Source organism: Notamacropus eugenii, chromosome 5 (assembly GCF_028372415.1).
Source record: "Notamacropus eugenii isolate mMacEug1 chromosome 5, mMacEug1.pri_v2, whole genome shotgun sequence".
Classification (NCBI taxonomy): domain Eukaryota; kingdom Metazoa; phylum Chordata; class Mammalia; order Diprotodontia; family Macropodidae; genus Notamacropus; species Notamacropus eugenii.
The window spans coordinates 77584836-77611073 of NC_092876.1; the positions used below are offsets into that span (position 1 = coordinate 77584836).

The 26238-nt window shown below is 44.0% G+C and overlaps 1 protein-coding gene and 1 long non-coding RNA gene across 3 annotated transcripts in view; one reads left to right on the forward strand and one right to left on the reverse strand.

Moving 5' to 3' along the window:
* Positions 1–417: 417 nt before the first annotated feature.
* LCK (LCK proto-oncogene, Src family tyrosine kinase) overlaps positions 418–26238 on the reverse strand; it is a 30602-nt gene continuing 4781 nt past the window's right edge. Inside the window, exons 2-14 of one of the 2 annotated variants that reach the window (XM_072609852.1) lie at positions 18613–19097; positions 17666–17775; positions 17276–17357; positions 16891–16981; positions 16643–16741; positions 15182–15285; positions 13774–13923; positions 13093–13245; positions 12644–12823; positions 10396–10472; positions 10102–10255; positions 9431–9562; positions 418–1120 (exon numbers count right to left, since the gene is read on the reverse strand). In XM_072609852.1, coding sequence (XP_072465953.1) covers positions 918–1120; positions 9431–9562; positions 10102–10255; positions 10396–10472; positions 12644–12823; positions 13093–13245; positions 13774–13923; positions 15182–15285; positions 16643–16741; positions 16891–16981; positions 17276–17357; positions 17666–17775; positions 18613–18820 — 1743 coding nt within the window. In that variant the 5' untranslated portion in view covers positions 18821–19097 and the 3' untranslated portion in view covers positions 418–917. The remainder of the gene's footprint in view (positions 1121–9430; positions 9563–10101; positions 10256–10395; positions 10473–12643; positions 12824–13092; positions 13246–13773; positions 13924–15181; positions 15286–16642; positions 16742–16890; positions 16982–17275; positions 17358–17665; positions 17776–18612; positions 19098–26238) is intronic. The other variant, XM_072609853.1, reaches the window with a different exon arrangement.
* On the forward strand, positions 11633–12745 carry LOC140504629 (uncharacterized). The gene is made up of 3 exons (XR_011967168.1): positions 11633–12131; positions 12261–12399; positions 12662–12745. It is a non-coding gene; the product is annotated as an uncharacterized lncRNA (long non-coding RNA).

Sequence of the window (26238 nt, forward strand, 5' to 3'; positions counted from 1 at the left end):
AAGTGAGACTCAGAGAGAAGAAAGTTTCTCAGAGCAGGGATGCATCCCCAGAAATTCTCAAGATCCTATTCCTACCCTTCCCTCTATCCTACCCATAATTTTAGTCATATCTGACTCTGTGCCCCCATTTGTGGTGGTTTTCTTGACAAAGAAACTGAAGTGGTTTGAATTTCCTTCTTCAGTTCCTTTTACAGATGAGAAAATTGCCTAGGGTCACAGAGACAGAAAGGATGTCCGAGGCTGGATTTGAACTCAGGTCCTCCTGAGTCTAGGCCCCATGCTCTATCCACTGTGCCATCTCAATACTCCACTCTATCCTACCACCCTGTTCTGCACGTCCCTTCCTCACAGCCCAGGGATGAGTGCTGAGGGACTATTTTGGGGTCGAGGAGTGGTGGTGGGTAGAGAGAGTCACCATTCTTAGCTAACATTTATTGGATATCCTTTATGTGCCAGGCAGGGTCTGAGAAAGATGCAGAAATGTAGAAGAACAATCCCTGCTCTCAAAAGGCTGCTAAGAATATGAATTTTATGGAAACTGAGACAGTGAATCCACTCTGGGTGAACACATAGACAAAAGAGTCAAAGGGCTGGGGCAAAGTCCAGGCTTCTCCTCTGGCCCTGAGAAATCAGGGAGAGGACAGAGGTAGGGAGTCAGTCTGGGAGACCACATGTTGGGGGTGGGGCACGCAAAGGACAAGCCCAATGCCAAGTCTTCTGCTGTCTTCCTTCCTCGGCAGGTAATGGAGTCACAAGTGTGATGGCTGAGATGTTGGTGCCCCATACCTCCATCCTGAGGCCCTCTGTCTTCTGCCAGATTCTTCCCTGCCTCAGTCTGAGTGGGGTCATTTAGGAGGCAAGAGTAAAGCTGGGGAGGTGGGCCAGGGACTGGGATGGGAGAGACCAAAATAGGAAGGTCATGGCTGGGGCTGGTACTGGCCCTCTGTGGCAGTGAAGAAGTCCTCCAAGACACTCCTCAGGTAATCAAAGGTGGGCCGATCCTCAGGCCTCTCCTTCCAGCACAGCATCATAAGTTTGTATAGTTCTTCTGGGCAGTTGTCAGGCCTCACCATCCGATAGCCTTGCTCCAGGTTCTGAATCACCTCAGGGTTGGTCATTCCTAGTCATTTTGGGGTAGAAAATAAGTGTTCAGGTCAGGGCTGAGGGGGCTGGATAGTATATAGAATGAGGGTTTAGGAGATCAGAGTCTCCAAGGACCTTAGAGATGATCTAACCCATTTCTCTCCAAGGCCTAAAGATTAAGGGGCCATCTAGAATACATCACAAGTTTCTCATCATCACCCTCTACAATGTCACCAAGAAGTACTCATCCATCACTGTTCTGATTACTTTCCCTTCCCTCCCCCCAATTCCCTCACCTATCCCCAGGAACGTACCCCAGAATTGAAAGAGACCTTTGTCCCCCCACTCTAGCTGGGTTAGCCTAAAGTATGGCCTTAATTCTGATAAAATGGGTCTAAGAAGTAGTTCTGAGCTTGTAAAATGTTTTCTTTCTGGACCCCACCCCTAAACCTGGAGAGAGGTGTGACCGAGGAAAATAAGGTAGCCCTGGGATCTAGCCTGGAGGAACTAGCCTCTGACCTCCTGAACCCCCATTCAGAAAACTGAAATAATGGATTAGAGTAGGCCTTAGAGACAATCAAGTCAAGACCATTTATTTTAAGGGTAAACAAAGCAAAGTCTCTTCAAAGTTAAGGGACTTGACTAGGGGTCCACGACTATTAAATGTCTGGCAGAATCTAAACTGAGATCTTCCTGACCCCAAGTCTTGAATTCAATTGGCTGTGCCACCTAGCTGCCTCTCAGAATACAGAGATGAGGACTGGATGATCCACCAGGGAGTTGGAGAGCTCTAATGCCCAGGACTAACTTCCCTAGAGTTTCTCCCAGTTTGATTTCAGATTTAACTGGTTTAGAAAGGGGAAAGGAAAGGAATAAGAATTTATATAGCACGTACTCTGCACCACAGTGAACCCCAAAGGTGAAGGTCCAGTGGAATGAGGGAGTTCTGGTTTCATTTCCTGATTATAAGTTTTAAGGACGCAAGCACTCCTTTGGGAGCAGAGAAGTGACCCCTAGTGGACATAACTGGTGGTGACTACAATTCACAAAGTTCCAGTCACAATGAGATGGAGTTTTTCCCAGTCTTTGCCCCAACATCTGAAGAGAGTAGGAATATTTAGCCTGGAGAACACTTGAAGAGGGTATGATAGATGTCTTGAGGTATCTGAGGGGTCAAAGGCTGATCACAAGGAAGTGGAAGGGAATAATCATTTCTATAGAACCTACTGTGTGCTAGGTACCATGTCAAGTAATTTACAAATATTTTCTCATTTGGTCCTGGCAACAATAATTCTTCGAGGTAGGTATTATTATCGTCCCTATTTTACAGTAGAGGAAACAGGTATACAGAGGTTAAGTGAGTTGCCCAGGGTTACACAACTAGTAAATACCTGAGGCTAGATTTAAATGTGGGTCTTCCTGACTCCAAACTCTAACCACTGAGCCACCTAGCTGCCTTGAAGAGGGAAGAGAAATTCAACTGTTCCACTTGGCCCCACCTGGACCTAAAGGAATTCATAGCATGCCCTCTATACTCATCTTTCCTCTTAACTTCCCTCTGTCTGGTCTACATTACTAATCTTCTCAGTCAGAAAGACTTGAAACCCCAAAATAATATTGATTCTTTCTTTTCCTTCACCCCATCCTCATCATGCAACCTGTCAGTATTTCCCAAATGCCTTTCTCAGTCTTGATCCACTTTTCTCTCTGCCTTTCCGCCCCTACTCTTCTCTCCCGGTAGAGGGCAGGGCTGCATACTTTCTGACTAATACATTCATTTTTCATTCATTCTTCTCTGTGATCCCCTCAGCTCTCTGGCACTTTCTGTCTCCTCTTTGCATAAGACTCACAAATCTCAATATTCAGCCTCATCTCTTTCCTGAGCTACCTGCTAGACCTTTACATCTAGAGTACTATAGGCATCTTAAACTCAACTGTCCAAAAACAGAGCTCATTATCTTCCCCCCCCTTAAACCAATCCTGCCTCCTAACTTCCCTCTCCATCAACAAGTATTTATTAAGTGCTTACAAAGTGCCAGATGTTGTGCTAACATCTGGGTATACAAATTTTAAAAATCCTCAAAAAACCCTCACTTGATTCTTTCCTCCCCACTATGTCCATCTCTCTATTCCCACATCCCCACTATCTCTTCTGTCCTTTGTACTATAGAAATACTTATTTTCTTCCCCTTCCTTGTGATAAGCTTTGGCCCCTCAGATGTCTCAAGACATCTCTCATAGCCTCACCAAACTCCTCAAAAAGGCCATACACTAAGTATCCTACTTTCTCTTTTCACTCTCTTCTTAACCCATATAATCCAACTTCTGACCTTGTTCTTCCACTGACACTGCTCTCTCCAAAGTTACTAATAAGCTCTTAGTGGCCAAATCCAATGACCAATGACCTTTCCTCAGTCCTCATTCTCCTTGACCCCTCTGCAAACTTGGACATTGCGTATCACTCTTTCCTCCTTGATACTCTCTTGTCTCTGGGTTTTCTGAACATCATAAACTCCTGGTTCTCCTCTGACTTATCTGACTGCTCCTTCTCTGTCTCCTTTGCCAAAAATCCTCTTCCAAATTACACCCTCTAATGCCCATAGGAATGCCTCTGTCTTGGGACCTCTTACCCCCTACATCATTTCACTTGGTGAATTCGTCAGCTGGCATGGATTTAATTACCATCTCTGTGCAGATGATTCACGTATCTATCTAACTATCCTGCTTCAACTTCTCTCCTGGGCTCCACTTTCACATCTCCAACAGCCTATTAGACAATTCAAACTGGAGGTCCATTAGACATCTTAAACTGAAACTGTCCAAGTGGAACTCATTATCTTTTTCTCTCCCCACCCCACCCCCTTCCCTATGACTGCAGAGGACAACACCAGTCCCTTATTTTCCCAAACCAGTAGTTAACTAGTAGTAACATCTCTCACCTCCCACAGCCAATCCGTTGCCAAGGCCTGTTATATTCACCTTTGCAACATCTCTTGAACACACCCCTTCCTCTTTCTTACTTACTTCCTAACTTACTTACGCTGCCTTGCTCTAGTTCAAGCCCTCATTACCTCATGCCTCAATTATTGCAAAAACCTGCCGGTAGGTTTTCCTGCCTCAAGATTCTCCCCACCCCGATTCCTCCATTCAGCCACTAAAGTGATTTTTCTAAATTGCAGGCCCCGCCCTCCTCAATAAAATCCAGTGGCTCTCTGTCAGCCCCAGGATCAAATATAAAATTCTATTTGGCATTCAAAGCCCTTCGTAACCTAGCCTTCCTCTACCTTTCCAGTCTTCTTATACTTTACTCCCTAGGCAGCTAGGTGGTACAGTGGATAGAGCAGGAGTCAGGAGGACCTGAGTTCAAATGTCACCTCAGACACTCGACACTCACTAGCTGTGTGACCTTGGGCAAGTCACTTCACCCCAACTGCCTCCTCCTGGGTCACCTCCAGTCATCCTGATGAACATCTGATCACTGGATTCAGACGGCTCTGGAGGAGTGACCTGCACAGCCCTCCCTCCCTCCAAACAAAGCCAAGCGCACGTCGTGTCATCATTTCTCTGACGGCACGGGCTTCTTTGGCAGCGAGGGACGAACACACCTTAGACTTAGACTGTTTGATCCAGTGACACTGGCCTCCTGGTTTTTCCAGAAACAAGACACTCTATCTCTGAACTCAGCATTATTTCTGGTCGTTCCCGGTTCATAGAATTCTCCTCCTCCTTATCCCCTCCGCCCCCTGGCTTCCCTGAAGTCTCAGCTGAAATCCCATCTCCTACAGGAAGCGTCTGCAAACCTCCTTAACCCTAGCGCCTCCCCTCTGTTAATTATTCCCTATTTATCCAGCACTTTGTTTACTCATGTTTGCTTGTTGATTACCTCACCCCCATTAGATTTTGAGTTCCTCAGTGCAGGGGCTATCTTTTGCCTTTTTTTGGTATCCTCAGCCCTTAGCACAATGCCTAGCACTTCGCAGGCACTTAACAAATGCTTATTGGTTAAAACACTCCCTGCTCTTGAGGAGTTTACCTTCTAATAAGTACATGCAAAGTATATATTTACAAGTATATGCAAAGTATATAAGGTAGCTATGAGAGGGAGGACACTAGCAGTTTTTTTGCGGGGGGAGGGGTGGGTGGCAGGAATCAGGAAAGGCTTCCTCTAAAGAGGGTGGTGCTTGAGCTGAGTCTTAACCAAGAATGCCCAAAGGTAGAGGCTAGGGGAGAGGAAAGTGTATCCTAGTACTGGGGAGAGTCACTGCAAAGGTAGTCAGTCACTGAGTGCCTACTAAGTACTAGACAGTGTTAATCTATGTTGATAAAAAGAACTCAGTCCAATGAAGAGACAAGAGGTAAACAACTGTGTGTAAACAAGCTATCTACAGGATCCATAGGAAACAATTAAGAAAGGTTGGGAAAGGCTTCCTATAGAAGGTGGGATTTTAGCTGGGACTTAAAGAAGTCAAGAGACAGAGATAGAGAGGGGGACCAGTACAAGCATGGGTGACAGGCAGAGAAAATTCGTGGAGCCCAAGGATGGAGTGTCTTGTTCCTGGAACATCAAGGAAGCCAATATCACTGGACTGAAGGGAATTTGGGGGTGGTATAAGATATAAAAAGACTGGAAAGACAGGAAGGATAGGTTATGAAGGGCTTTGAATGCCAAATAGGATTTCACATTTGATCCTGGTGGTGATAAATAGCCACCGGAGTTTATTGAGTAGAGGGGTGATGTGGTCAGAACTGAGCTTTATAAAGGAAAATTACTTTGTCTGTTGAATGAAGGACAGACTGGAGTGGGGAGGAACTTATGGCAGGCAAACCCACCAGTTGGCTATTGTAAGAGTCTAATGGTGAGGAGGTGAGAGAGCATTTAGGGCTTATTCTGGGATGATGGCAGTACCAAAGGAGAAGAGGGCATATTCAAAAGACGTTGAAAGGTGAAATCAATAGACCTTGGCAAATTGGGAAAGGGAAGTGAGCAGTGGAGGATTGACATTAGGTTGGGAGACTGAGAGGATGATGTTTCCCTTTACAGCAGTATTAGGAAAGTTGGGAGTGTAGGGAAGATTTAGGAGGAAAGATAAAGTTTAGGACATGTTGAGTTTAAAATGTCTAGTGGACACCCAATTCAAGATGTCTTGTAGGTAATTGGAGATGTGAGACTGGAGGTCAGCAGAAAGATTAGAGCTGGATAAGAGGACATAAGAATCATCAACATACTGATGATAATTGAATCTATGGGAACTGATGAAATCACCAAGTGAAGTAGATTAGATAGAGGCTAAAAGGTGCAAGACAGAACCTTGAGGGACATCTATAGTCACCAAAAGTGACCTAGCTGAAGATGTAGCAAAGGAGATGGAGAAGAAGCAGTCAGATAAGTAGGAGAAGAGCTAGGAGAGAACAGTGTCCCACAAACCTGGAGAAATGAGAGTACCAAGGAGGAGAGGATGAGTAAAGCCTTCAGTAATCAACAGCATCAAAAGTTGGAGAGAGGTTAAGGAGAAGGAGGATTGAGAAAAGGCCATTGGATCTGCCGACTAAGAGATCAATGGTAACTTTGGAGAGAACAGTTTCAGGTGAATGCAAAGGATGAGAGATGGAGCAGAGTGTGTGTGTGTGTGTGTGTGTGTGTGTGTGTGTGTGTGTGTGTGTGTGTGTTACAGCAAGTCATTTACAGCAAGGCTACATGGAGAAGAATGTATGGAGGGAGGTGATATGTTAGAGGGCTGGAAAGGGGGGACCAAGCCAGGCTGTGAAGAAATTTAAATATCAAGCAGAGTAATTCATATATGATCTTAGAAGTAACAGTGTGTTTGTTGAGATGGGTGGATATGATGTGGTTGGTATGGTCAAACCTGAGCTTTGCTTTAGGAAAACCACTTTTGTGGCTGTGCAGAGGATGGATTATGGGCAGCTAGGTGGAACAGGGGATATAGAGCACTGGGCTTGGAATCAGGAAGACTCATCTTCATCAGTTCAAATCTGGCCTCAGATACGTCCTAGTCGTGTGACCCTAGGCAAATCCCTTAACTCTGTTTGCTTCTGTTTCCTTATCTGTAAAATGAGCTGGAGAAGGGAATGACAAAACACTCGTGTCTCTGCCAAGAAACGCCCCCCATGGGGTCAGGGAGACTTGGACATGACTGAATAAAGATTTAACAACAAAAAGGGGATGGGTTAGAGCAGCAAGAGACTGGCAACAGGGAGACCAATTAGCAGTCTGTTGCAATGGTCTAAGTGAGAGGCATAGAGGACACTGCCATCTTTCTAATCACCCAGAGTCACAACCTAGTGGGTTTTTAATGCTTTTCACTCACTCATCTTTCCCTCCCCCATATCTAGTCAGTTGCCAAATCTTATTTTTGCCTCCAAAATATCTGTTATTTCCATCCCCTTTTCTCCATTCGCGCCACAACCAATTCAGTTCAGATTTATGTCACCCCTTGCCTGAATTATTACAATAACCTCCTAACTGGTCTCCCTGCCTGTAGTATCTGAGGCCAGAGATGAGGAGATGAGGACTGGATGATCCATGAGGGAGTTGGGGAGTTCTTGTGGGGAGGGCTAACTTCCCTGGGGTTTCCCCCACAGTTTGATTTCAGATTCATCTGGATTAGAGAGAACTCCAAAGGATAAGAAAACTCCCCTCTGCTTCACCCCAACCTCCACACATGCCAAAGGATATTTCAAAGCACAAATCATTCTTCCTGCTTAAGAAGTGTCAATGACTACCTATCACTACTAGGATAAAATATAAATGCCTCTGTTTGACAATTAAAATCCTTTAAGACCTAGCCTACCCTTCTAGGATGATTGCCCATGAATTCCCCTCAAACAATCTAGGCTGCAGCCAGATTAGCCCACCTACACTTCTCCATAGTCTACATCCCATCTCCTGCCTTCCAACTTTACACAGACTGTCCCCCAAGCCTGAAATCCTCTTCCTCCTCCCCCCGCCTTTTATTATAGTCCAAGACTCTCTTCAAGGTTCTCCTCTCATCACTGACCAGAGCTTTTCCTCATGGCCCCAGGCTTTAGACCCATACCCAGACCCTTTTTTATTTATTTTGAATATGCCTTGTATATATATTTGCATGTGAACTTGTTCTATCCCCTCAGGAGAATGTAAGTTCATTGAGGACAGGCACTGTCTCATTTTTGTATTTGTATCCCAGTGCCTGGGACAGTTTTTAATAAATATTTGCTGATTGATTCCATTTACACAGTATTCAGGCTTTCATCGCCTCCTGCGCCTCAATTATTTGCCATAGACTCTAACTGGTCAATCTCTTCCCTTGTCTATCCATCCTTCACATAGCTCCTAAAATCATCTTCCTCAGGCACAATGTTGGTGGTGTTACTCTACCAAAGTCCTTCTGTAGTTTCCTAAAATGGAACCTTCTTAACTTAGCATTTCAGACTCATTTAAGACCCTCCACAATCTAGCTCTCTCTATAACTTCCAGCCTTACGTGCTTTTTTGCGGGGGAGGAGGTGGCAGCAATGGGGTTAAGTGACTTGTCCAGGGTCATACCACTAGTAAGTGTTTGAGATCAGATTTGAATTCAGGTCCTTCATCATTCCAGGGTCAGTTCTCTAACCACTGTACCACCTAACTGTGCCTCTCCAGTCTTATTTCCTATTATTCCCATTCGTACACTCCATGCTCTGTCCAAACAGGACTAGGCAACCAGGTGGCTCAACCTGAAATTAATCAATCAGTAAACATTTATTAAGAGCCTACTGTGTTCCAGGCACCATGCTAAGTGCTGGACATGTCTGGAAGATCTGAGTTCAAATTTGGCCCCAGACATTTACTAGCTATGTGATTCTGGTCACACTTCACTGCTATCTGCCTCAGTTTCCTCAGCTGTAAAATGGGGATCATAATAGCGCTTACCTCTCAAGGTTGTTATCAGGATCAAATGAGATACTTATGGAGCTTAGCTTAATAAGACTTAACACATAGTAGGTGCTTAATAGATGTTTATTCCCTTTCCCTTTAGGGAGTTAAATGACTATCCCAAATTCACACAACTATCAAGTGGTAGAGTTGAGTCTTAGACTCACTATGCTATACTGCTTTCCTTGCAGTCCCCAGTCTAATGCTTTGCTTCTTGTCCTTCTCTATACTACCTTAATTCTTACCATGGTGCTGGAGCCAGTGGGGATCCTGGGTCAGGTCACCTCCCCTACCACCCCAAGGGTCTCACCTATTAACCAACTTTAAGGGTCTAGAGGGGATCTTACAAACATTCAAGCCTCCTTTTCATGAGTATAAAGGATTCTCATTCATGTTATTTCTTCCCCCCAGGTCTCTATTGGATCCTGACTCTGACCTGGGTAGGGGATCCTCCCATAGGTGACGATTTCTGTGAGCAGGATGCCAAAAGACCAGACATCTGACTTGATGGTAAATGTCCCATAGTTGATGGCCTCAGGAGCTGTCCACTTGATGGGAAATTTTGCTCCTGAAATAAAGAATTACCTGGGTCCATGGAATCTCACAGATTTCCTTCCCCACTCCTTCGGTGGAATGGAGGGGTCCTATTACTCATCCCCTTTCCAACCAACAGGGTTGAGGTTCCTTAGCTGTGACTTTTCTACATTTCTGTGCCCCACACCCATCCCTACTAAGCCTTATCTATCACTAGCTATGGTTCACTTACCAGTTATATGTTCCCTTGCCCACAAAATTATCTCCCCATTAGCTGTTTCCCCATATCCCTTCTCCAGTCATGGGTCCTCTGACTGTATATCCTTCAGTTACATTGAGATGTGATACCCCTCTCAGAGCTATGTCCTTCCCAGATATGGTCCCCCTTATCCCATTTCCACGCATGAGCCAGTTTTGTGATCCCCTTTCTCCAATCCATATCCCCTGTGATTCTCCTCCCATCACAAGGTCCCTTGGCCCCTTGAACTGTGTTCTCCAGTCATTTGGCCCCCTTGCTTTCCATCTCATGCCATACCTCTATTCACACCTCCCTCCTACCACACATACACTCACCCTCTCTAGCTGTGTACTCGTTGTCCTCGATCAGCCGGGCCAATCCAAAGTCAGCAATCTTACAGTTCAATGTGTCTGACACCAGGATGTTGGCTGCTCTGAGGTCCCGGTGGATGTAATTCCGCTCTTCAATGAAGGCCATGCCCTCAGCAATCTGAAGACTCAGCGAAGGAGGGAAAAGATCAACAGTCTGGGGTCCCTTCCTTCCCTGTCCCTTTCCCAAGGTCCATTCCCAAGCCACTTGACATCCCAGCCCCTCTCCTCTACCCCCCACAGACCCTGTCCCAACCTCACCTGTGCAGCCATATCGAGCAGTTTGTGGATGGTTAGTTTGACTCCTGTTGTGGTTTTGAGGAAGTCTACCAGGCTCCCTGTGGGTCAGAGTACTCAGCTGAGGGTAGAATAGACCTTAACTTATGGGGGAAACGCTTCGAGGGGAAGGAACTTCAGTCTCTATCAGAATTCTGACCCCATCAACTCCTCTACCCTGAAATTCCCCACAATTTCCTCCATCCCAGCAGAAAACCACCAAATTACCCTCATATGAAGTCTAGTGTCTACGTTGGGTCTCAGGAGCTTAAGGAGTAGAGAGGAAGATCTCAGAAAAAGATAGACAGAGATGATAGGGAGATTTAGAGTCCAGAGGAACCACATTCAGGTTCTGTGTTGGGTGGGTAGGTGGGAGCAGTGTGTTTGGGCCACTGTAAGCATGGGCATTTCTACCTCAGTGCTACCCTTCAGAATCAGAATCTCAAAGCTGAAGGGTAGGACTTAGGATACAGATGATTAGAGCTAGAACACAGAATTTCAGCTTTGGAAGATACCTTAGAACACAGAGACTACAGAATGTCAGAGCTAGAGAGGTCCTGGAAGCAAGGATCTTGGAACACAGAATGTCCAAGTTAAAAAGGGTATAAAATCAATAGCAAAGGTGGAAAAGCTCACAGAAAATAGCAGATAGAATCCCAGAACTGAGGAGGAACTTAGAAAATAGATGTCAAAGCTAGAAGGATCTTTAGCACTCAGAATATCAGAGCTGGGAGGGAAACCTTTGAACAAAGGACAGAAAATATCACAGTTGGGAAAGACTTTGGAATATAGAGTGTCAAAGCTGGAAATAATTTCAGAACATATAATAATATCAAGGACAGCTAGGCAGCACCATAGTGCATAAAGAGCCAGGTATGGAGTCAGAAAGACTCATCTTCCTGAGTTCAAATCCAGCCTCAGACACTTACTAGCTGTGTGACCCTGGGCAAGTCACTTAACCTTGTTTGCCTCTGTTTCCTCATCTGTAAAAATGACGTGGAGAAGGAAATGGCAAACCACTTCAGTATCTTTGTCAAGAAAACTCCAAATAGGGCCACTGAATGTGATTGAATGACAACCTATAATATCAGAACTAAAGGTAGACCTTGGAATATAAAAGATGTCAGAGCTAAATAGAATTTTACACTGTCGGAGATGGGAGGGACCTTAGAACACAGAATGCAGAATGTCAGAATTGAAAAAGACCTTAGCTTACAGAACATAGACTATCAGAGTTGTGAGAGCCCTTGAAATATAGAATGTCGGAGTTAGAGGGACCTTGGAATATAGGATGTCAGAGCTAGAAAGAACCTTAGAGAATATCTAGGCTAGGTAGGGAAATCTTCAGATTTCAGCTAGAAAGGATCTTGAAGTGCTGACTTGCCCATTGCCAAAGAGGGCTTCAGTAACTAAACTGAAACTAAGACCCAGGTCCCTTGACCCATCCCAGGGCTCTTTCTACTATCTCATGGTACACCTTTACTAGCCTACTATCAGGATCCCAACCTTGGCTCCAAGGGTCACATTTTTTTTTTTTTTCCAATTAGGATTATTTTGCCAGTTACTGGGTAGAGGAAAGGGCAGGATATACAGACTCCTCTCATTGGAAAGGGAAATTACCCAAGGGCAGGAAGAGAACTCTTTCGGTCTGAGCCAAGGCCTGAGTGGGGACTGAAGCCCAAGCTTGGTGCTGCTGACCAAGGTTCTGTGGCTATGTTTAGGTCTGTAACCCATGCTCCGTGACCTTTCTACGTTTTTGTAGAGTAAAAGACCCTTTGGAGAATCTCTCACTGCATGTCCTGGAAGAATGGTTTGTCCCTGCTTCCCATCTCTCCACTATTTCTTTGTAGGCTCTGGTCTGCTTTAGCTGTTTGGCCATTCTTACTACTAAAGGACTTTTATGGATTCCTCAGTTCCTCAGCACCAGAGGTAATCAGCAAACTAAGCAAGGATGACTACTTTCCAAGGATGACGCAGAGAAGATTCCAGGTTAGTTTTAGGTTAGGCTGGATACCCTTGGGGGTCCCTTCTGCCTTTGAGAGTCTAAACGTGAGGGGTGTGGGGATTTGACATTGTTTCCTGTCCCTCAGGTAGGGGAGGCTGAGGTCTCCAGGGCATATTGTTGATGGGACCTTGGGAACTCTAAGAGGTGTGACCCTGGGCAAGAAGGGACAGCTCCAGAGTACCAGAGTGTGTTGGGTGAAGGGGTGACGAGTTCCACCATGGCACCCACCATTCTCCATGTATTCAGTGATGATGTAGATGGGTTCCTGTGTGACCACCGCATAAAGGCGTACCAGTCGCTGGTGCTGAAGCTGTTTCATCAGGTTGGCTTCAGCCAGGAAGGCATCAGGAGACATGCTGCCCGCTTTCAGGCTTTTCACCGCTACCTTGGTATGCCCATTGTAGTACCCTGTGGTGGGGGAGAAGTGATTCCCAGGCACTTCCACCCCCGTGCATTTGTTGGGGGATGCACAACATGGACCTCCACTCTGTTCCCTAGTAATTACAGTTGGCACTTATTTGTACTTTAAATACTCTGCAGATTCTTTACATGCATTTGCTCACTCAAGGAAACTGAGGCCGGAGCCCTTGGAGTTGCAGGACCCAAGGGACAGGACAGTAGTCTCCTCCCAGAGCTCTCTCTTTGGGCCCTGTTCCATGGGGCCAGCCCTCACTTACCCATCCAGACCTCCCCAAACTGGCCAGCTCCCAGCTTTTCCACCAGCTTCAGTGTCTCTCGAGGAACCTCCCACTCATCTTCCCACCAGGGCTTCTGTGGCTTTTGGGTCTGGCAGGGCCGACTCAGTCGAGTGCATAGCCCATCTGAGACTTCTGTGGGCCCAAAGGGGTGCTTGGGTGAGGGGAAGCCTTGGACACTCAACACCTCCTCCCTCCCCAGTGGGATGGGGAATAGGGGTGGGGACTGTGGAAAAACTCTGTCTTTGTGCTTGTCACAGATTAATGACTCCAAGAGGGGTTAGATGGAGGGAGGTTTGGGGGCGGGAATTGTTTTGGGCCCCTGAGCCAGAGCTGTGGGTCTAAGGATTTGAGGATGAGATTTGACAGAAACTAAAAGGTTGGGGATGGAGATGAGTATGGTATTTAGAGCAGCCGGGTGGTAGACATTTGATGGGGGCACTGTAATTAAGGACTTGGGACTGAGGACCCTGCCTTGGTGAGTTTAGAGAAGCCAAAGATGCATTGGAGATTTGAAACTGAAGGATATGAATTTGGGGAAGGGGCTCAGAATGAGTTGGGAGTGCAGAACTGAGGGATCCTGTAGGCTGGAACTGGAGATTTGAGGCTAAGGATCTAAATGGGATGGAGACCAGGGAATTTGGGCCTGAGGCTAGGGCTCACTGGAGTAATGCTGGACCAGTTCATGCAGATTAGGAAAGGTGATTCGGGGGGAAATGTAGAAGCCCCCATTATCCAGGTTGCGGATCTTGTAATGTTTCACCACCTCCCCCTGGTTCTGGTCAAAGTCCCGCACAGACAGAGAGAAGGAGCCTGTAAAGAATGGGGATAGTTGAGATCAGAAGACATTCACATCCCTCCTCCCCCTCCCAACCCCAAGCAGATAGCACAAAGCTGGAAAGGATGACTAAAAACTAGGTTGTAGAGTCATGGTCCAAAAAGATCTTTATGGGTTGGAGAATTGGGCTAAATCTAATTAGATGAAATTCAATGGAGATAAATGCAAAGTCTTACACTTGGGTCCAAAAAATCAATTTCATAAGTACAAGATGGAAGAGACAAGATTAAATAACAGTTTGTCTGAAAAAAAATCTGGGGGTTTTTGTGGAACACAAGTTCAATAAGTCAACAGTATGACATGGAGGTTGAAAAAGCTAGTAAGATCTTAGGCTACATTTAGAGAATAAGGGTTTTTTTTTTCTGTATTCTGCCTTTGTCAGACCATATCTAAAGTACTATGTTTAATTCTGGACACCACATTTTAGGAAGGATATTAAAAGTTTGGAGGGTGACCAATCAGGATAGTAAAGGGGCTTGAGTCCATGATATAACTTGGATGAAGGAATTCAGTATATTTAGCCTAGAGAAGATGCAGAATGGACATGACAGCTATGTTTGTGTTCACAAAGGACTGTCATTTGAGGAAGGGATTAGATGTGTTCTGTTTGGCTTCAGAAGGCAGAATCAGGAACAATGGGTGAAAGTTTAAGAAATTTAGGAAAATCTTCCTAATAATTAAAGCTGTCCAAAGTGAAATGGGCAGTGGATAGAGTGCTGGGCCTGGAGTCAGGAAGACTCCTCTTCCTGAGTTCAAATCTAGGCTCAGACATTTATTAGCTGTGCCACCCTGGGCAAGTTGCTTAAACTGTTTGCCTCAGTTTCTTCATCTGTAAAATGGGCTGGAGGAGGAAATGGCAAACCACTCCAGTATCTCTGTCAAGAAAAGCCCAAATGGGGTCATGGAGAGTTGGACAGGACTGAAAAATGACTTAATGACAAAAGTGAAATGTGCTCTATCTCTGGAGGTGGTGGGTTCACCCTCTTTGGAAGTCTTCAAACATAGGCTGAAGGACCTTTGGACATACTGAGTATATTAGAGCGAGTATATTATCATTGGGAATATTAGAGGGAGGATTTCTTTCCTGGTATGGACTGATTAAGATGTCCACTGAGGACTCTTATAATTTTGAGATGTTCAGATTCTGTGATTCAGGTCTGAACCCTACCATACTTTCCCTATCCTATATAATTTCCCTTTTCCTCTTCTGCTAAGGTCCCCTAACCCACTCACCGGCAGTGGTCTCACTCTCTCTGATCAGGAAGGATCCATGAGTGTTCCCAGGGGCCAAAAGTTGTCTCTCAGCATCCTTCCGGCTCAAGTCCTTGAAAAACCAACTGTACCAAAGCCCAGTCAAGTCTCTCCCCCATAGTTCTCAAGTTTCCCCCCCCACACTAGGATCTCCCCATGTTTCTCCCTTTTTAATGACCAGAAAATTTCATCCTCTGGTGAACTTTGGGAGTGAGATGGGAGTTAGGGTAGAAAACATGGCAGGGTCACCTCCAGCCTGCTGAAATCCAGGGTTGAAGGGCCAAGCTGGGTCTGGGAAACTTTATTTGGGAGTCCTGGTAGCCCCTCCAGAAAATGCCAAGTTTGCTGGACTGTTGCAGCTGAAAGATCCAGGCTGTGTACCCAAAATCTGACTTTACTTCTAGCCTCAGAGATCATCTAATCCAACCCACTTGGTTTACAGAGAAGAGAAGGTAAACACAAACGAGAAGGGACTTGTTCAAAGTCATCTAGTTGATACATGTATAATCTAAGTCAAATTGTTTACCTTTTTTACTGATGGAAAGGGGAAGGAAGGAGGGAGAGAATTTGGAACTCAAGATTTGAAGAAAAAAATGTTAAAATTGTTTTTAAATGTAATAAGGAATAAATTATTAAATAAAAAAGTTATCTAGTTGGTAAATGACAGCTGGAATCTGAATCTAAATCCTGCACTCATTCTAAGTAGAATTTAAGGGCCTTGAGAGCAGGAACCATTTTGTTTTTCTTTGAATTCTTAGGATCTCCAACAGTTTCTGGCATGAAGTAGGTCTTTAATAAATGTTTACTGAGTTGAATTAAGTCAGAAGTTTTGAGGTTCTGTGCCATCTCTTGATTTCCAAGAGTTTTTTGTTACCTCTATTATCTAGGAGGCCTGTTCTAGTTATTTCTGTTTATTTTTTAGTGTCTGGTCAGAAGGGAGAAAGGGCAGAGAGGGTGGAGCTAGATTTAGTTATTCAGCGATTGTGGGACAGGCAGAAGAAGGCAATTGGGATTTGAGAAGAACACTGGAATTGGGATTAGAGGTTCTGGGTTCAAATCCCACCCTCCAGCATGACCTATATTACTGTGAACAAGTCACTTAATCACTCTGGGCCTCAGTTTACTTCTCTGTAAAAAGAAAGGGTTGGATTAGAAGACCTTTAAAAGCCCTTCCAGTTCTGTGATCCAGGTAGGCAAGAAAGATCAGGGGCCAGGATAGTCACAGGGTTTAGTGATCTGAATTAGTGGCTCTGGGATCAGGGAAGATTTAGAAAATGGAAAGCCCTGCATCTAAAAGCTAAGGCCTGAGAAGTGCCCTTAGGAACCAGGGTGGACTGGCAGAGACCCAAAGCCTAGGGCTGTGGATGCTTGGAAGTTTCTGTTTCCCTCCATTCTCCCTACGTGACCCCATTTCTTCCCCATCCCTCCCCACCTGGTACTCACGGCTCAGGCTCCAGGCTGTTGGCTTTGGCCACAAAGTTGAAGGGAATGTAGCCCTCCTGGCCAGTGGTCAGGGACTGTGCCTTCCACCATTCTCCATTCCTGCAGATGGAAGGGGCACAATCAATTTTTACAGACTGTGCCAAGCACTGTGTACCAAGATCTGACTTCACCCCCAGCCTGGCCCCTGGGTGGATGGAGATCCAAGCCTCTGCCCTCCCCCTGGCTGGAGGAGGCTAGGAAAGACTTACTGCTCCAGGATCCTCAGTTGCTCCCCTTTCTCAAAGCCCAGGTCCCCATCATGGGAGGGTTTATAACTATGCAGGGCGATGACCAGGTTATCTGTGAAGGTCAGATTCATAGGTTAAGAAGAGGGGCAGGAATGGGCCCTAAATTAGATAGTAGGTGATAGTCAAAGCCAGATTAAGGGATACTAGAAACCCCTGAGAGAAGAGAGGTAGAAAAAGAGGTATCCTGTTAAATGAACCAAGACCTGGAAAGAGCAGGCCAGGTGAGCTGAGAGGTTATACCAGCGTGTCTCTGAATGAGCTATAAGTATCTGGGTTACCTATGCCCCCTCTGCTGATCCTCCTCCCTCCATGCACACCCAAGAGCCCCAGCTATGATGAAATGTACCTTGTAATGGAGATGCAGGTGGGTTTAAACCCTCATAGGTGACCAAGGGATCCCTCACGTCAGAGCCATTCCTCATTAGGAGCTGAGAAACAGACAACCAGGCAGGTAACACTTGTGGGTGGTGGAATGGGGCAAAGATTCCCATCGCCTAGTCTCTGCCTCCCCACCCAGCCTCCCCTTCCTATGAAAGGCAGCCCAAATTGGGAATAAGGAGATCTGAGTACTAGTTCCTGCTCTGCCCCTGTGAAATCTTGGGGAAATTCCGGCCCTTTTCTAAGCTTCCAGGTCATTCTCTAGAGAATGAGGAACCAGTTGATTTCTGAGGTGACTTCAAGTTTCAGGGGGATTTCATGTTCTCCCCTGAGCTTCCTGCAGGCTTAGGACCCTCACCGTGCCCTTGGCATCCAGTGGTACAATAGGGTAATGGCATCGTTCACACACGTCAATATTTTCCATCCAGTCCTCATCGAGGCTGGAGCTGCAGGAGCAGCCCATGGTCCCTGTGGGAGTAAAGGAGAGAGGGGAAGGGAAAGGTGGGAGAGAAAGGAGAGTAGGTCATATTTTCAAGTCACCATTAAACATTGTTGTCTAGGCACAGGGAGCCAATTGCCCAGCTTCAGTATAAGTACTGGGCAAAACTAAGGAGTGCCCTGGGGCCCCCTGACCTATTTCATTTTTATATCAGATTCTTCCTCCTCATCCCCGCCCTCGCCTTGCCCAGGCTCCACCCTCCCACCTGGCACCGGCAAACTGCCATCAATACCTCTGTCATTCTCTTGCTTCCTGCCATCCTCCTGCCCCTCCCCCAAGTCCCCAGGTCTTGAACTCCCAAGATCCTCTCCCCCAACTCCCAGCAGAAGAGGGATCTGAGCCATGGGAGGAGCCCCTGTCTTAGAGAAGAGTCCAAGGGGCCAGTCATCCCCTTCAGATGAACCCCGGAGGGTTCATTTGGGGGAGAGGAATCTTGTCTATAGGGGTAGAAAATAGAGGTAGGAAGCCTCCTTCCTGCACAGGTGGCCTTGCCCCTTAAGTCAGGCAGAGGGTGGAGGGTGGAAGGGAAGAGAATGATACAAACAGTCCTAAGATCAGAGCCAACTTGGGTATAAGTCCCAGCTCTGCCATTTACTAGTTATGTGACCCTAAGCAAGTCACTACTCTCTGAACTTCAGTTTTCTCATCTGTAAAATGGGGCTAATAATACTTTCATTTATGCTTTTTAGAGAATAGATTGTCCTGCCACAATCACAGGGGGATCTCTGTCTTAGTCATTGCTGGCAAAATTCTTGCTAGAGTCCTCCTTAATAGACTGATCCTTCACCTGGAAGATGGTTATATACCTGAGAGCCAGTGTGGCTTCAGAAAGGGCCAAGGAACAGTTGATATGGTGTTTGCTGCCTGACACCACCAGGAGAAATGCCAGGAGAAAAACAGAGGTCTGTACACAATATTTGTAGATTTGACCAAGGCCTTAGACACTGTTAGTTGTGAGGACCTATGGAAAATTATGTCAAAATTTGGTTGATTGGAGAAATTCATCAGTATCATATGTCAGTTTCATGATGGCGTGTTTGCCCGGGGTCTGGATAATGGACAATGCTCTCGTGCCTTCCCAGTCACCAGTGGAGTGAAACAAAGCTATGTGCTTGCTCCCATGCTTTTTAGCACAATGTTTTCAGCCATGTTGACAAATGTTTTCATTGAGGAAGAACACGGCACTGATGGTAAGCTCTTCAATTTGAAAAGGCCAAGACCAAAGTGGAGGGAGTGTTGGTGGATGATTTTCTATTTGCAGATGATTGTGCACTCCATGCAGCCTCTGAAGCTGAAATGCAGCAAAGTATGGATCAATTCTCTGCTGCCTGTGCTAATTTTGGCCTAATAATTAACACCAAGAAAACACAGGTGCTCCATCAGCCACCACCATACCATCCATACGTGGAACCATTGGTTACAACAAATGGAGAAGTTTTGAATGCTGTGGATAAGTTCACTTACCTTGGTAGTGTACTTTCCAGGGATGTAAACATTGGCAATGAGGTTGAGGCACACATTGCCAGAGCTAGCTCAGTGTTTGGGAGGCTCCAAAGAAAAGTTTGGGAGAGAAGAGGTATTAGACTGACTACTAAATTGAAGGTCTACAGTTTACCAGTGCTACACCAGAAAACTGAATTGCTTCCATTTGAACTGTCCTAGGAAGATTCTGAGGATCACCTGACAGTATAAGGTACCAGACTCTGAAGACCTCGCTCGAGCTGAACTGCCAAGTATTCAAACTATGCTTCAGAGAGCTCAACTCCAATGGACTGGCCATGTTGTTCAAATATAAAATATACCCTTCCCAAAAAGACTATTTTATGGAGAACTTGCATGGGGCAGGCAATCACATGGTAGCCAGAAGAAGTGATACAAAGACTCTCTCAAGGTCTCTCTCAAGAACTTTGGATTTGACTGTACAACATGGGAGACTGGCACAGGACCGCTCAGCATGGCATGCCCACATCAGAAAGGGTGCTGTACTCTTTGAGCAAAGCAAAATTGAGACAGCACAAAGTAAACGCAGGATGCGCAGATTTTGGATATCCATCCCAAATATTCACATGAACTATCTGTGCCCAACCTGTGGTAGAACATTCCAAACTCATATTGGTCTGCTCAGTCGGACACACTGAAATTTCACTTTATCACGGTGATGTCATTTCAGTCCTCTTTGAAGATGAAAGACAACAACCGACCCTAAGCAAGTCACTACTCTCTGAACTTCAGTTTTCTCATCTGTGAAATGGGGCTAATAATACTTTCATTTATGCTTTTTAGAGCAGTTATGAGGAAGGAGTTTCTTAAAACTTTAAAACACTATGGAAATATGAGTTCTTGTAATTACTGAGGGTAGTGGGTCTAAAAAATCATAGGTGATTAATTTTACAGAGTCAGAAAGAAGGCAGGGGAAACTCATTGATCCTGAAACCAGAGAAGAGTGGGAGCCTGCCTGAGGCCAAGGAAGGAAAAGCAGAAGCATCACAAAACCACAAAATCTCAGACCTATGAAGTCCCTCCCAAGGCATCTAGACCAACTTGTACAGGTTAAGAATTTCTTCTTTAGAACATCCCAGAAGGAATAACCAGAACTTTCCTTAAAATGATAAGCAGCATCTATCTAAAACCATCACCAATCATCTGTAGTGGGAATAAGCCAGAAACCTTCCTAATGAGATAGGGTGGAAGCAAGGATACCCATTATCATGACCAGTATTCAGTATTCTAGAAATGCTAGCTATAGCCATAAGACAAGAAAAAGAAAGTGAAGGAATTAGAACATGCAATGAGGAAACAAAACCATCGTTCTTTGCATATGGTATGTTATACTTGAAAGTTGCAGGATATAAAATAAAATCACACAAATCATCACTATTTGTATATGTTACCAATAAAGTTCAGCAGCAAGAGACAGAAAGAGAAATTCCATTTTAAATAAATGTAGGCAATATAAAATACTTGAGAGCCTACCTGTCAAGATAAGCCCAGGATCTACACAAACACAATTACAAAACACTTCACACAAATAAAGTCAGATCTAAACAATTGGGAAAATATCAATTGTTCATGAGTAGGCTGAACCAATATAATAAAAATGACAACTCTACCTCAGTTAATTAATTTATTTATTTATTCAATGCCATACCAATCAAACTACCAAAAAATTATTTTATAGAGCTAGAAAAATTCATCTGGAAGAACAAAAGGCCAATAATATCAAGGCAATTATTGAAAAAAAAAAGTGAAGGAAGGCAGCTCAGCCGGACCAGATCTCAAACTGTATTAGAAAGCAGTAATTATCAAAACAATCTGCTAAGAAATAGAACGGTGCATCAGTGGAATAGTTTAGGTATGCAACACAAAGTAGTGAATAATCATAATAATCTAGTGTTTGACAAACTCAAAAATCCAAGCTTTTGGCACAAGAACTCATCACTCAACAAAAATTGCTGGGGAAACTGGAAAGCAGTTTGGCAGAAACTAGCTATAGACCAACATCTCACACCATATTCCAAGATTAAGTCAAAGTAGGTACATGATTTAGACATAAAAGAGGGGTATCATAAGTAAATTAGAGGAGCATGGAAAATTTTGTCTGTCATGTATAGATAAGGAAAGAATTTATGATCAAACAAGAGATAGGATGATAGGATATAAAATGGATAACTGATTACATTAAATTAAAAAGTTTTTGCACAAACAAAATCAATGCTGCCAAGATTAGAAGAAAGCAGGAAACTGGGGGAGGGGGGATTTTACAGCAAGTTTGTCTGATAAAGGCCTTATTTTTCAAATATATAGAGAACTGAATCAATTTTTAAGAATATGAGTCATTCTCCATTTGATAAATGGTTAAAGGATAAGAACAGGCATTTTTCAGAAGATAAAGCTGTTTATCATCATATAAAAATGCTTTAAGTCACTATTCAGAAGAGATATGCAAATTAAACAACTCTGAGGTTTATACCTCACATCTATCACATTGGCTAATATGACAGAAAAGGAAAATGACAAATGTTGAAGGGATGTGGGAAAATTAGAACACTAATGAAATTAGTTAGTGGAATTGTGAACTGATCCAACCATTCTGAAGAGTAATTTGGAACTATGTCTAAAGGACTATAAAACTGTGCAGACCCTTTGATCCAGAAATACCACTATTAGGTCTATACTCCAAAAAGATCAAAGAAAAAGGAAAAGGACCTATATGTACAAAAATGTTTATAGCAGCTCTTTTTATGGTGGCAAAGAGTTGGAAATTGAGGGAATGCCCATTAATTGGGGAATGGCTGAGCAAGTTGTGGTATATGATAGTGATGGCATACTATTGTGCCGTAAGAAATGACAAGCAAGGTTTTTTCAGAGAAACTTGAGAAGACTCATGAGAATCGGGAGAACAACGTAAAGAGGAACAGTTGATCGTTCTACCGTGATCAGCTATGAATGACTTAGCTGTTCTCAGCAGTACAATCATCCAAATCAATTTCGAAGGACTTCTGAGAAAAAATGCTCTCCATCTCCAGAGAAAGAACTGATGGAAAGCTAAATGCAGACTAAAGTATACTTTTAAAACTTTCTTTATTATTCTTGTTTTTGATCTGTTTTCTTTTGCAACATGGCTAATGCGAAAATGTTTTTCACAACTGCACGTGTATAATCTAGACCAAACTGCTTGCCTTCTCAAGGAGAAATTAGGGGAGAGAGGGAAGAAGAGACTGTAGAACTCAAAGTTTAAAAAAAATGCTAAATTTGTTTATGTAATTGAGAAAATAAAATAAAAATTAAATGAAAAAATAAACCGAACAAACCATGCCAGACAAGTAGTCGTCCAGCCTCCCATTGCAAGACTGGCAATCGCTGGAAGCTCACTACTTCATTCACTTGCCTGTCCCATTTTGGGAAAGCTCTAGTTATCAGTCAATTCTTCCCGAGAAGGAAGTTCAATCTGTCTTCCTGAAATTGTTCTGCCCTCCAAGGTTAAACAGAACCAGCCTGACCCCTCCCCTACGGCAAGTCTTCAGACACTTGAGGACAGTCAGTCAGTCCTCATCAGCACCATTCTCCCTACTCTTTTCTACAAACACACACACACACACGCACACGCACGCACGCAGAGTCTCTTCTACAGGCTAACCATCCCTCTCTTTCTTTTTTTCTTCCTTCCTTCCTTTCATCCTTTCTTTCATTTTTTGTTCATTTTGGGAGGCATTCAGGGTTAAATGACTTGCCCAGGGTCACACAACTACTGTCTGATTTGAACTCAGGTCCTCCTGACTCCAGTACTGGTGTTCTATCCACTATTCCACCTAGGTGCCTCTTCATCTCATTTTTCAACTGAACCTCCTATGATTTGGCCTTTGGACCTCTCCCAGTTAGAGTCACCCTCTTGAGGATATACTTACCCAAATCTTAAAAGTATCACCCACAAATGAACCAGACCCTCTAGGGGGAATCAGACCAGGGTAGGAGATACCACAGTCATCCTATGTTCAATCTAGACTCTTTACTTTTCTTGGTGCTGCATAAAATGACACAGACTTTTCTTGTATGCCCTTTCACATTAGGGGAAGGGAATGAACATTTATGTAGGGTCCACTTATTTGGATCAACAAAGGGGAGGTAGGATGTATTTGTACAAAAATATTTATAGCAGCTTTTTTTGTGGTGCTAAAGAATTGGAAATTGAGGGGATCCCCATCAATTAGGGAATGACTGTACAAGTAATGGTATATGAATGTAATTGAATATTACTGCACTAAAGGAAATGATGCAAAGGATGATTTCAGAAAAACCTGGAAAGACCTACAGGAACTGATGCAAAGTGAAGTGAGTGGAAAAAGGAAAATGTCATACAGAATAGCAGCAATGTTGTTCAATGAAGAACCACAAATGACTGAGTTATTCTCAGCAATACAGTGATCCAAGACAATTCCAAATGACTTGATGAAAAATGCTATCCACCTCCAGAGAAAGAATTGATATAGTGAGAATGCAGACTGAAACATACTATTTTCACTTTATTTTTTTCATATTTTCTTTTCTATCTTTTGGTCTGTGTCTTCTTTCACAAATTGGGCAGCTAGGTGGTGCAGTGGATACAGCACCAGTGCAGGAGTCAGGAGGACCTGAGTTCAAATCTCACCTCAGACACTTGACGCTCACTAGCTGTGTGACCTTGGGCAAGTCACTTAACCCCAATTGCCTCATCCTGGGTCATCTCCAGTCTTCCTGATGAATATCTGGTCACTGGATTCAGATGGCTCTGGAGGAGAAGTGAGGCTGGTGACCTGCACAGCCCTCCCTCACTCAAAACAAAGTCAAGTGCAAGTCATGCCATTATTTCTCTGATGGCATGGTCTTCTTCAGCAACGAAGGACGAACACACACAATATGGAAATATGTTTTGCATGATTGCACATATATAACGTATATCAAATTTCTTGCCATCTCAAGGAAGGAGGAGGTGAAGGAGGGAGAGATAATTTCAAATTCAATTTAAAAAATTTTTTTCCCTACTTAATAGTATTTTATTTTTTTCCAATTACATATAAAGATAGCTTTCAACATTCACTTTTACAAGATTTTGAGTTCCAAAATTTTTTCTCCCTCCCTCTCTCCCCTTCCCTTTCCTCAAGATAGGAAGCAATCTGATATAGGCTATACATGTACAGTCATATTAAACATGCTTCCACATTAGTCATGTTGTAAAAGAAGAATCAGAATAAAAGGGAAAAACCACGACAATGAAAAAAGAGAGAGAAAATCATATGCTTCGATCTGCATTCAGACTCCATAGTTCTTTCTCTAGATGTAGATGAAACTCAAATTATTTTTAAATGAATATTAAAAATTGTCTTTACAGGTAATTAGGAAAAAAATGAAATATTATCAAAACAAATATCTCATTTGAACCTCACAACAATGTAGGAGGTAGGTGTTGTTACCCTCCATTTTATAACTGGGGAAACTGGGGCTGAGAGAAGTTAAGTGACTTGCCTAAGGCCATATAGCTAGTAAATGTTTGAGGGTGGATTTGAACTCAGGTCTTCCTGGCTCCAGGTCCAGTACTCTATACACTACTCTACTTAAGCCATCTAATAAAACCTGAGCTTGTATCTGCAACCCACTAAAATGCCAGGGGAAGGAAAGGGAGACTGAGCCAACAACAGGAGGGGCTGGAGTCTGGCCTTTGCAAAGATCTGGAGAAAGGGTTGGATTGAGTTGGAGGAGTTCAGGCTGCTGCAAGATTAAAGAGGAACCAAAAAGCTTTAAGTCCTGGATCTGGGTTGAGGTTGTCTAAGAACATGGGAATCCTAGGATATGGGAGCAAAATCCAGGGAGCAAATATCTAGGGCTCCACCCTAAGACTAGGTATAAAAGATAGAGCCTGGAACAATGGGGAACATTTATACCTAAAGTTTGTTATTCAGTTCGTGAACCCATTTGGGTCAATTCTGGACAAAGATACTGGAGTGGGTTGTCATTTCCTTCTCCAGCTTATTTTACAGATGAGGAAATTGAGGCAAACAGGGTGATTTACCCAGGGTCACAGAGCAATTAAATATCCAAGGCCAAATTTGAACTCAGGTCTTCCTAACTTCAGGCTCAGCTTTTTATCCTTACAACTGTGCTACCTATCTGCCCCTTTGCACCTGAAAAGCCCCATATTTATGTTCAGTCATGACAAGCTGAATTTTTTAAAAAACTAAACTGAACACCTATAGTTTATGTCCTTGACAGCCACTCAGATTTCATGTAAATTGCTGGAATTTCATAAAAATTCTTTTAAGCACCCTGAGGTTTCTAATGCTTCTGACCTGACCTGCTACTAAGGACCTGAGTGAGTGGAGGAAACTAGGTTCAAGCTCTGATCACAAGGTGGATCCTTGCATGGTGGTGGGACAGAGCTATCTGGGGAAACATCTCAGCAACTGACTAAAAGTTAAGGGCCGTTCTGGAACCATGACCTTGGTGGAACATAGGAAATCACTCATGCCCAAAGCTGACTTGCCTCCGTGTGATGTGTTATGCTGTATGTGAGCATACCCATGTTGCTGCATAATTGTACAATGGAGATAGTGTATATATGTGCTTAGGAGAGAGGTAGACACAGCCCTCAGTCCCAGATCTGCAGCTGACTTGCTTTGGGATCTTAAGTGACTCACCTTTGAGCCTGAATTTCCTTATCTGTGAGATGGTGAAAATATTTGTACTAAGTGCCTCACAGGATGTAGTGAGGATCAAAGTCAATCCATTCCTCAATCAACATTTATTAAGCGCCTACTACATGCCAGGAACTGTACTAAGCACTGAGGATACAGAAGAAGGCAAAAGACAGGAGGAGCTCACAGTCTGAGTGAGAAGGATGAACAACAAGGTGAAAGGTTTTAAAGTTTTGTTGGAGCGTTAGACCTCGCTGTTATTGCCAT